The 11,629-nt window shown below is 48.5% G+C and overlaps 1 protein-coding gene across 2 annotated transcripts; it reads right to left on the bottom strand.

Annotated features, from left to right (window-relative positions):
• Window positions 1-1,956: 1,956 nt before the first annotated feature.
• On the bottom strand, window positions 1,957-11,297 carry LOC122615163. Of its 2 annotated transcripts, none has more exons than XM_043790081.1 (11): window positions 11,091-11,297; window positions 9,487-10,572; window positions 9,287-9,422; window positions 8,857-9,095; window positions 8,633-8,787; window positions 8,068-8,235; window positions 7,825-8,003; window positions 7,068-7,450; window positions 6,881-6,996; window positions 3,464-6,813; window positions 1,957-3,320 (listed from the first exon to the last, which is right to left on the bottom strand). In XM_043790081.1, exons 2-11 carry the CDS (start codon window positions 9,637-9,639, stop codon window positions 2,092-2,094), a joined length of 6,108 nt encoding a protein of 2,035 aa, XP_043646016.1. In that variant the 5' UTR covers window positions 9,640-10,572; window positions 11,091-11,297; the 3' UTR covers window positions 1,957-2,091. The 2 variants fall into 2 exon arrangements, with proteins under 2 accessions (XP_043646016.1, XP_043646017.1); XM_043790082.1 differs by having other exon boundaries at window positions 1,957-3,308; window positions 11,091-11,295.
• Window positions 11,298-11,629: the final 332 nt, after the last annotated feature.

Genomic DNA, 11,629 nt, shown 5'->3' with positions numbered 1-11,629 from the left:
CATGGATTTTTCACTAAATTTCTGCTCAAGATCCTTAAGTTTGTGTTTGTTTTGCATCGATGATCCGAAAATGGAAAATGGAAAGATAATTGTTTACTCGGATACCAGACAGTCGGCATTAATGTATTTATATTTATATACACAGCTATAATTCACTTTATATATTCTGCTTACTAATTTGTTATATGTTGACTGGTTTGAAAGAGTTTCGTGTTCTTGTTTACCCGTATTTGCTGTTGCAGAAGTGTCAAATCATAAAAGTCGTACGCATCACAATCGGTATATATGGTTTAATGTTTTGTGTTTTATGTTTTATGTATTATGTGTTATGTTTCATGTTTTATGGAGGATAAAGGAAGAAGCGAAGAAGACTGAAACTGTGGCCATCGTCAGATATTCCGATACTACACATTTAAGGTACGAGATGTAAGATGCAAGATGTAAGATACTAACATGCAATCCCTCAGTTGGAGGTGGATTTGGAGAATCTGATGAGGGGAAGAAGTACGAGTGCTGAAACTGAAAATGGGAAACCAAACGGAAAAGATGATCTCGCTTTCAGGTGTTGCTGAACAAATTTCGGATTAATCAGAGTTCTGCTCGGTTTAAGTTTGCAATTTGTTTTCCATTTTATTATCGCTCTTGCTTACGCTCTTACCGATCTACAATTTACAAACTACGAAATTACATCGCTACATAATTATTGTTAAATATTTTTGTTTTTTCGTTTTGCTTTACTCGGTTTTGTTTTGGATTTTAAAATATTATCGTTATCGTTATCATTATAGTTTATATTATATCTTTATTATTATGATGTTTATGCTGCTGTAGCTCTTGCTGCCATCGCATAAACATGCTTTTATGTTTGCAGTTACGAATACAATTAAAATTATTACCTTGTACAAAAAATAATAATAATAATAGCATACAATAGTAGTGTTCTTCTGCAACTCCCTACATCTCTCTCAATCAGTTGCCTCTGAAGTTGCATTCCTTAGTTAAAAAAACTAAATGTAGTTTATGTGTTTTCTTTTCGTTTAAGTTACAGGATAAGTTAATTTAATTTACGTACATTGAAAAATGTTTTTGTTACTCTTTTGTTTTTGTTTCTACGGGCTGCCCCGACTTGCCTCGCCCCAAATTTTGGGTTCAGGGTGGTGCCGGATGGGGGCGACGGGTCATCGGTGGAGCAGCCCGGCTAAAGCGCGTGGTTCTGAAACGGCAGAAGCCGGAGAGAAGTGCTTTCTTCTCCTTCGTTACATCTAATCGTATCACTAAACATAGTTTTATTACAAGTAATTCTTGCTGTTTTCTTGTGTGTTTCGCAATTATTATCGAATATTTACAGTTTGCTATTTAACACTTGAGTTTTCGCTGTGGTTGTTGGTGTTGGAGTTGGACAGGAGGGGGTGAATGGAGAATGGAGCTTGGATTGGATTGGTTGACATCTCTAGCCCAGGAGAAAGAGCCAAGTTCTCTGCATGCATTTTCATATACATTTACATATATATATATATATTTGTTTTATTATTTTAATTCTTATTATGGTTTTAGGGTTAGGCGATCTTGAAAAATAAGACCTAAATCATTATACACACATATGCTTCTATATATAGGCTATAGAAAATCAAATTAAGCGAACTTTGTTAATGGTGGCAATTATCTATACAACATCTCATATTCCTCCCACTCTCTTGGCCCTTTCTATTCTGGCTTACAGATTCTCCCTTTGATGGTTAGATGTCGCTTCTGAATAAGCTTTTTCAGAAAATCGTGTTTATTCTCACCAACCAGTTTGAGGGATTTCTGGGAGTGCGCGAGTTTTGCGTATGCGTAGGAAGTTGAGAATAACATACTAACTGATCGGTTTTAGACCAGCTCGCTTTTGTTCACCAAACAGAGGGTGCAGCTGCAGTGGTGCTGCTGCAAGAGCTGGCCCAGGGCCACTTGGGCGTCCGCCAAAGGCAGGGATATGGCCACCGCCTGGGCTTCCGCCTCCGTTTGGGTTGATGCCAAACTGAGCAGAGGGCCGTTGGGCACTTGCAAGGGTTGTGCTCGATGTTAGCTGTTGCTGCCGCTGCCATCCGCGTCTCATCTGTTGATGGTGGACGTCAAACCAGCTCCCCCTACACCCGCGCCAGCAGATCCTCCTCCGCCAGCTCCCGTGGCATTGACGCCGCTGTTCAAAGGTCCTCCATTTCCGCCAGCTCCACTTCCATTGTTGTTATTATTGTTGTTGCTCGTGGGCAGCACCACGCCTCCGTTGTTAGCGCTTGCTATCACCTGCTCCACTGTCAGTGCTTTCCCTACTTCCTTTGCACTCAGTAGGTTGCCATCTTGGCTGCTCACGTTGTTCGCATTCGTGGTAACCAACTGCCTAATGGTCGTGGTGGTAGGACCCACAGCGCCACCGGTACTGTTTACAGTGGTGCCCAACGGCAACGTTCTAGTAATGATCGCCGAATTGTTGAGTCGTCCGCGAAGCACCTGTTGCAATCCTCCCGGTCCCAGTTGCATCTGCATCTGACCACTGTTCTTCTGCAGCGGTTTTACATTCAGCAGACTGGTGTACAGCACCCGCTTGTCACCCTGGCCAGTTTGGGAATTTCCCGTGGTGGCCAACGTTTTCAGCTTCTGATGCTGCTGTTGTTGCTGCTGCTGTTGGGATTTGTTCAGAAGCACAGTTGTGGCGCCCACCTGCTGCGATTGGTCACCCGTCCCCGCGCTGCTCACAAAGTTCAGTTTGAGGTTGGAGTTTGGCAGCTCCTTGTAGTGAAGCTTTTGGCCGGCTGCCGCCGCTTGCAGTTCGCTGGCAGTGGCAATGGTAAAGTTGCCAGTGGATCCGCCGCCACCACTGTTACTGCTGGTCAGGAAGATCTTGTTGGCCTGCTGGGGTGTCGCCTGGGCGGTGATGATCGCCGTGGAGGCAGGGTGCAGGCTGTAGTTGTGATTAGCTGCAATCGCCGCTGCAGAGTTTGGCTTTAGTTGCTGCTGCTGAGCTTGGCCTGACACCGACTGTTGCTGCTGCAGACTTACATCCGACACGAGCAGTGGGAACTGCGACATCTTGATCACTTTGCTAAGCTTCTGCAGCTGCTGCTGTTGATGCTGCTGTTGTTGTTGCTGTTGCAGTCCATCGCCGGTTTCCATCTGATCGCCACTGTTGCCCGTGGATGTGGCCACTAGTTCATCCAGTTCCTCATGCTGCACCAATTGTTGAAGCTGCTGCTTGGTCAGTTGAATCTGTTGGTGCAGTTGTATCTGTTGCTTACGCGGCAACTTCCGATTGAGGAGGAGTTTGTTGATGTCTGCAATGTAAACTATTTATTTAATATATGAAAGCAAATCCTTAAGAATTTATAACAAAGAAATCGGTCAACAGATATCAAAATCGCATTCGAAAGCCGAGAAGGCTTTTAAAAATCTAGAAGGTACATCACGACTCTTTAAATCCGACTCTTACCTGTGTTTTCTGGTCCGTTGAGCTGCCGTTTCTGGGTGGCCCGGCTGGTCCAGAGGATCTGGTTGGTAACCGCCTTTGGCGAGGAGTCCACCGTGGTGGAGGGCACTGCTGTGGTGGCCACCGCCGTGTTCGTTCCGCTCACCTGGCGCCAAACAATCGGTTGCTGCTGCACCAACTGCTGCTGCTGCTGTTGCACATTGTTGCGAGTAGGTGTGGCGACAAGCAAGGGCGTACTGGTGGTCACCTGTTGCACCTGTTGTTGGCCCTGCTGTTGCATTCCGGCGATGCTGTGCACGGCCAGCTGCTGGCCACTGGCCGTGTTGATGATGTTCACACTGGATCCTGAGTTGCCACTGCCACCAGAGGAGATATCATCGTTCTGCACCTTTACATTCGACAGCGTGATGACTGTGTTGGGTCCAATAGAAGCGGTGGTGGCTCCTCCACTTGAGACTCCGGCTTTCTGGATAGCATATGCGACCTTCTGAGAGGCAGAACCTGCAACCCCTGCTGTGACAATCTCGCCGCAGCTTGTTGTGTAGATCAAATGGTTGCCAGAGGCGCCAGCGCCGGCAGCTTGTAGGGGCGTCAGGGAGCGCGAGGGATCCCGCTGCATTTGGAAGAGCAACTGCTGCTGGGGATTTTGACTTTGATTGGGGTTTTGAGGTGTCGCCTGCCGCTGTTGGACGGTCACGTTTCGGAGTTGAGCCTGCGCCAACTGGTGCTGCAGTTGCTGCTGGGCGGTGAGTGTGGGGAGTGGACTGCTCCCCGTGTGCGGGGTTATGGTCACTATATCGCCCACAGCTGCTCCTCCGCCGTATTCTGTGCGGGCGATGATCTGCGGACCAGCGTTGGCAAACTGATTGAGCAATTGCGTCACCTGTGGTTGCTGCTGCTGCTGCTGCTGTTGCTGCTGTTTCTGCGTGGTTATCTGGGCGGGTATGTTGATCAGCTGCGTCGTCGGCAAAGCAATGGCCTGTGGCTGAAGCTGTTGCGGCTGTGGGGCAACGGGGACAACCTCCGCCTGGGGTTTCTCCACCAACTCCACCTTTACAGGCAAATTCGGTGTTTCCTTGACCACAACTTCCGGCTGTTCAACTTCTGCTGGAGGTTCCTCTTTGGGCGGGACTCCTACTGGCGGTGCTTGACTGAAGAAAAGCTCACGCTCCTTGAGAGACTCCGCCGTGGGACACACAGTAAATGCGGAGCTACCCACCGGAGTGAGGGTCGATCTTGCTTTGCGGTTGCGACCCGCGCGCTTCGATGAATCAGCTGCACCCACCTTGGGTTTCTTCTCGTCTATACAATCCAACAGCTGATCGGCAATTTCCACTTCGTCCACGGCTGCCTCGCCATCCAGAATACCGTTCCAAAAACTAGTAGCTTGGTTCAATGCCTTGGGATCATCCATGGCGCACTCCTGCAAGATGTTATCCAGCATGTTCTCGTGGTTGTCGTCCTCGTCATCATCGCCCAACAGGTTGTTGATATCGTTTAGGGAGTCACCACCACTGAGGTTAAACTCTAGAGCAGATCCCGAACCTGACCCAGAGCAGTTTGGACTCTTGCTGCTGCCGCGAGCGTAGTCCTGAGCTTGGACCGTTTGCAGCAATTGGGCATCTGACTCGAGATCCCTGTATTTAAAGCCACTGCTCAAGAAGTACGAGCTGGAATCGCTTTCCTCTGCTTCTCGCTTTCCTAACCGATTGAGTTCCACACTTATGGGAGTGTCCTGTGTCCAGTCGACAGCGTGACTATCACACGTCTTACCCACTTCGCAATCTTGGCTATCGGACAGCTCATCTGTGGGAGTTTTGGGCCGGAAGTGAAGCCAATCGCGTCGAATCTCCGAAAGCAGCTCATTGCAGATATCTAGGCGCTGGCTGGAAGTGGGCGACAGTCCACCCATGTAGTCTGCATTGAACTCTTCATCAACAGGAGCTTGTATAAACAGGTCCTTGGGCCTCGCATGCACTTGGCTGTTGCGGAGATTTCGTAAGCGGATCACGTCCGGCAGCTGGTTCAGACAGGGAGCGGCGTCATCCTCTTCCATCTTCCTGGCGGCTTGCATCTGTTCGTGCTGTACCTGTTGCTGATGCTGCTGGGCCTCCAGTTCCTTCTTGACCGCCGTATGCCGGATGATACTGCTTAGCTGGGCGAGATTGACATCGTCCTCCGCCTCATCGTCCATGAGCTCGGAAACGGAGGTCTGCGCGGACTGTAGGACAGCTGCTGTGCGAATGCTGCTCAGCGGCTCATTGGAGTCGTCGGCATCGATCAGCTCGCGCTTTATCGTCTTCGCCACCTCCTCCAGCGAGGGTCCTGGATTCGTTACCGCAAGCGTGCCCGTCGATGCGGCTGCCTCCGCTGCAGCGGCTGCTTCAGCGGCACGAGCGGCGGCCGCTGCCGCTGAGGTGGAGGCTACCGGTTGATCCTCGCATGCGCCGTCGACGAGCTCCTCCGCCTCCTGCTTTATCACATTGATTTTTTCGCTAATGCTAACATCCTTATTCATAACGTTACTACTACTACTATTGTTGTTGTTCAACACGGTATTGTTGTTGTTGTTGTGGTTGGAACGGTGGTGTTGCTGATGATTGGCTCGCGGGGGCTGCAACTGCTCCGGATCATTCTTCTCCAGCAACTCTGGCGCCAAATTCTCGGAAACTTCCGTATTCTCATCCTCTTCCATCTTCAGTTTATGTCCAAGAGCCAATGCCAAACGCTGAAGGTAGGCCCTGGGCAATGGACACAGATCTGGTTTGGTGTCCTCGTCCTCCAGTTGAACCTCTTCAGCTGATGCTACCGCTTCCGAAGATCTCTTTAAACGCTTTGCAGCATTAAGATCTCGCATCTCTTGCTTCTTGCGACGCAGGCGCCGACGTTTCTGACGAAGATCAACCCAACTTTGGGGTAACGTAACCGCTGAGCTGTAGATTCCAAGCCGGGACACATTCTCATCGTCACTGGCCAGGAATTCATCATCTACTTCGTTCTCAAATTTCTCTTCAAGCTCCCGTTCTTTGCTCTCCTTCGCAGCATCCGTTCCAGCAGCAGGTTTCTCTGCATCGCTTGGCGGTTCTTCTTTTATCAGATCAGGAACAGGAAGCTCACCATCGACGGGTTTTCCGGAGGGAACCAGATCCACCACCGTGGGCGGTGAACTGGGCTTGCACAGCTGATCGGGTTCCTCTTGCTTGATTTTATCGCTACGCTTATCAACCACCACACTTTCCATCACCGTGTAGTCCAGCTGCGACCAGAAGTCGTCGAAATTCGTTGTGGCCCGGTCCAGCAGGATGCGACCGCCACGACCCAATCGACGACGTGCGAAGCCAATGCAGCGTGGTCTGTAAAATTAGCCCGATTTGAAGTGAGTATGGGCATTTACATTGGCCAAAGAGAATGGCAACAAACCTGGGATAATTGAGGGAGGTCAGTGTGTATCGGTATTTAGCATCCGAGCAAGCACCACTGGGCGCCATCTCCTCGTCGGCTGAGTCCCACGGATAGCGACCATCTCGGTGTCGAGTCTGTCGTGCAAATGGAAGCAATTAAAGTCTGCGTAACTTTTGTTTCCAAGCTTCGGAATTAAAACACTTACCGGCAGGTAAACACAGCTCGACCTGCGCCTAAATGCAAACGGCGTCTCTTCCTCGCTCTCGGAGCCCAGCTTGTTGCCATTCTGGGCAGCGGCGCCAAAGTACTCCTCCTCCTCGCTGTCCGCAATCGAGTCGTTGGCTGCCGGCGAGGCACTCTGCTGCCTGCTGAGGTGCAGATGGTGGGGCAGGTGGTGCGCGGGCGAGACTCCGGCGCCACCAGACGCCGGCAGACCCGGCAAATACTGTTGTTGCTGCTGTTGTTGGTGCTGCTGCGGTTGCTGCTGCTGGTGCTGCTGCTTTTCGCGTGGCAATTTGTGCTTGCGCTTCTTGTAAGGACGCTTCTCCTTGCGACTGCTGCTCCCGTTCCCACTGCCACTGATGGCATCTAGAAGGGCAATTGGAAACTCGTTTTAACATTGTGTGACATAGAGAAAAGTTGTGCAGAGATAATTTGAGATTAGGAAAGTATTAAGTATCGGCGGTAAAAAATATACTCAGATATGAGCTGAACAAAAATGTGTTACAATGTATTGAATTGCTTCATAGCCCTATCGATTTAAATTAAGAATGAGAAGATCCAACTATGTACATGAAATTCAATATCTGTGTTTTTCTATTTTAAAAAGCATTATAAACCGAAAATAGCTTAATAAGTTCATGAAGCAGGCATTGTTAATTATACCACAGAAATTGCATTTCTGACTGGAAATTCCCCGAGTGATTAACGCAGCTAAATACAAGATGTAATCCCACCCTTACCCATTGTCAGATTCGTGTTCAGGTACTGCGACGCTGAGCCGAAGACATTCGCATTGCCTGCCGCTCCAGCACCGCCCGGCAGCAGACCCGTGGGCAGGGCAGCTAGAATGGCACCAGCCGTTCCCACCGCCGCCGCCCCTTGTGAGTATTGATTCGTATACAATGGATTATACGCGGGTCTGCAAATAAACAAGGAGTATTTCAGTACCTTTCTGCATAAGTGAGAGGTGTCCGAAAACGCACCTTGTGTTCTTGTACTGAGAATTCAGCTCCGAGTAGACAGCACCGTTGAAGTCGCGCATCTCAACGCGCTTCTCGAAGATGTTCACCGTCATCTTGAGATGATCGCGCTTCGTCTCCTCGCGCCGCCTCACCATCTCCAGTATAGTGGTGGCGCGCTGCAGGTCACGTCTAGGGGACAGGGAAAGATGGGATTAGTTAGGGTCAGGTATGGTAAGCTGGGCAATAAAATATGCTGGCTAAAGAAAACTACCTGGTTGTTTATATATGTTATACACGGAAAAATTCCTGTTAAAGGATATGCACAAGGGAACTCTTTTTGGAACAATTTAAATCGGACAAAAATTGAATTTATATGCAAAAAATGTATGCAATACAAAAGATGTTTTTCCAACAATTAGTCATTCAGAAATACAAAATAAATACAAAATGAATACAAAAAAAGGTTTCGAGATGAATCATTAAAAAAGATTTTCACGTTCTTTGCCTAGTAAATGCAGTGTAGCAAAATTAGCCAGCAGTGACAAATTTCTCAACCGACATTAGGAAAACTTCACTCAATTCTTACCGCAGCTTGAGCATCTTTTCGTAGGAGGCCTCGTCGTTCTTACGATTTTTGCGAGTTTGCATTTTCTCGGTGCGACGACGAAAAGCCAAGTACGGATTGTTGGAGCTGGCGCCCGGTCGACTCTCAGTTTTCACCGTGAGGATCAGCGGGTGTTGCTGGAGAATAAAAAGAAGAGTTGGTTTAGTATATCGGTGTCAGCCAATAGCCAAGAAAGGGTGAATTACCATCTTGAGGCGTTTGTTCAGCCAGTAATCGTAGACGGATATGCTAGTCTCGTCGTCCTGGTTAAGCAGCGACTTGGCCTCGTTTAGCGTGACCACCGTTTGGCCGGAGCTCTTTTCCAGCCGGTCCATCATCTGCTCGAACTTAAGTTCGGTGAGCTCCAGGCGCTGCTGCTGACTGAGCCAGTCCTCATCGGCACTGTCCATGTCGTAGTCAGGGACCTCGGTATCCAGCCCAAGAGCTGAGGGTTAAGAAATTGTAAATTAGTTGGAATTGTAGATACTGTTGGGCGTACCACTTGCACAGCATAAAAACGATTTTATTTTATATTGATAGGGAATTTAAAATCAATAGGTTTTAAGCCGGAAAAACGAATGTACGAATGAATCACAGTGTACAGTACTTGTGCTCTAGTAGTTGATTTTTGCTTACGTTGCATGTGGATCATTTGGCGGGGCATCTTGTAGTCCGGCGGATAGTAGGCATCGTAGAAGGGCTGATCCGTCTGCAGCACCTCGGGCGTAGGGATGATCAGGCCCGTGCATATAGCCCGCTGCAAGTGGTGCTCCTACAAGAGATTAGGCACAAAATTACTTTCGTCCAATATAAGGATTCATCAATGAACTACTTACCGACTCCTCCTCCTTCTCCATGCCACTGGGCATCTGAGGCACTGCCCGGTTGATGGCTGAGTACTCGGGCAGGTCGGGCAGCTCCTCCGCCAAGTAGATGGGCATCTGCTTGGACGGATCCAAATGGCGGGCTCTGAACGACAGCTTGGACATCTTGCTGGCTTTTGTTTGGGTTTTGCTTGTGGGTGGTTTTGGGTTGGGTTGGGTTGTTGTGGGGTGTGGAACGTTTCTATTTGCTGTTGCTGTGGCTGTTTTGAGAGTTTGCCTAGTGGAATCGGCTGCTTAGGTGGCTATGGATGCTATGGAGGCTACGATTGCTCCGGCGGTCCAACTGCAGTGGGCAGGACTAGTGCTGCTACTGCTAATTTGGATTCTGGAGGATCTACTCCGATGCGCTGTCGGCGTTGTGTTGGCTTCTCTACTCGCTGTCGAGGAGGGGGCTGTATTTGTTAGCTGGAGATAGGGCTTGCTGGGGTAGAACAGGTGCTCCTGCTTCTGATCCTGTTCCTGACACCGATCCCGATCGTGAGCACCGGGGCTGCGGTGGCTGTGGCTGCTCTGCCAGCTGGTTAACGCAGCCCCTGTGCCCGTTGCCCTGGCCGAAGACGTAGTGCCACTGCTGGTGAGGATTGGGTGTGGATTGGCGACTATGTAGGGCGTGTCCTCCTCCTCCCCCTGGACACCCTCCCGGCGGTCCGCCTGCCGCTCCTCCTCCGCCTCCTCCTCCCTCGCCTGTCGTCCTCCTTGATCCTCGGGAGCTCTGGCTGACAGCGCCGACAGCAGGATTATGGCCAAGGAAACGATCTGGTGGCAATTACGACGACAACGCAGTGGTAGCAACAACAGTGACAGCGAATGCAGCAAATGTGTCGACGACATTTTTCACGTTGAAATCGAAGGTTCTGTGTGAATTGGCATAATTACGTTCATCAAATTTGCACATTTCAGTTCATCATCGTTTTAGGCTGAATCAAAATTGTGTTCTTTTTTCTTTCTTTTTTTGATTGTTTGTTGTCTTCCTCTTCTTGTTATTATTTATTTTTATTCCGCCTTGGCTGTCGTGTTATCGGTTGGCTGATAAAAAATCTAGAATTGAGAACAACAACAAAAACTAGTAAGTAAACAACTCTCACACACACAAACGCATACATTGAAATGTGCGGGCGGCGCGCGCGGGAAAAAACTCACAAATCCACATACATTTATATATTTCTTTGCCTATGCTTTAAATTGATATAAACACGCACAAAAACACGATCGCCATGAGTCATGGTTTTTTTTTCTTATATTTAAATGCGATATAATGCAAAATCATACAAAAGCCGAGACGAAGAAAAAGGCGGCATAAACAAACACACGCGCGCAAACACACATCTCAAACAATCGCGGCGAATTAATACTGCTTTTTCCGCGAGATATTTCACTTTGCAGAGCCCTGTTAGCTAACATTTTGTTTGTACAGAACTCTGTTAAGTGAGAAAAAAAAACGCAATCAAACTCCGCCTCATGTGGGTTTTGTTTTTTGCTTTTATCTAGTTAATTAGTAATCAGCCATCGAGTGCGTATATTTTTCTGGGCTAGCGCTAATTTTTTACACACTTTACCGCACTTTTCATGCACCAGCGAACGCAATCTGGTTGATAAATCGCCCGAAAAATTTACACATATAAACCCGATTTTGCGTATAGCGTGGTTTCGCTGGAAAGCAATAATGGCGGCCAGAGAGCCGAACACCGACGACGCCGCGGACTTCGGGGCCGCGATTAATTTGCGCCGTCGGCGGCGATAACGATGAGCGGTCGCCGATTTATTTTCCGCAAATTCGTTTCAGAGCCCAGCCATATATTGGTAATAATTAAATATGAACAGAAATAATTTTTAAATGGCATTAACATAACGTTTTCCTTTCAAAATATATATTTTACAACCGCTACCGTTATCGATTAATCGCCGTTGGCAACGCTAAATAGCCGGCCTCTTATTCCGATGACACTCCGAACGTTTTGTCAGCGCCCCCTGGCGAGCATTTCGCGCACTAAGCCCAACGCTGCATGATTTTTTTTTCACAAACAAAAAAATCGATTTAGATTTTTTCACGCACTTTTTTCACACTCTTTGCCGGGCGTTGGGGCCTCTTATATGA

The sequence above is a fragment of the Drosophila teissieri genome, chromosome 2R, assembly GCF_016746235.2.
Source record: "Drosophila teissieri strain GT53w chromosome 2R, Prin_Dtei_1.1, whole genome shotgun sequence".
Taxonomy (NCBI): Eukaryota; Metazoa; Arthropoda; class Insecta; order Diptera; family Drosophilidae; genus Drosophila; species Drosophila teissieri.
Note: the sequence above shows the minus strand (reverse complement) of the source record. Positions and strands in the feature narration are given on the sequence as shown.

What these genes read in the sequence shown, in the direction of transcription:
- LOC122615163 (XM_043790081.1), bottom strand. Translation starts at nt 9,639, where the DNA reads ATGTCCAAGCTGTCGTTCAGAGCCCGCCATTTGGATCCGTCCAAGCAG. An exon ending in GAAAAGATGCTCAAGCTGCG is followed by an intron (nt 8,236 to 8,632) that starts GTAAGAATTGAG and finishes CCTGTCCCCTAG; the next exon opens with ACGTGACCTGCAGCGCGCCA. An exon ending in GAACACGAATCTGACAATGG is followed by an intron (nt 7,451 to 7,824) that starts GTAAGGGTGGGA and finishes TTGCCCTTCTAG; the next exon opens with ATGCCATCAGTGGCAGTGGG.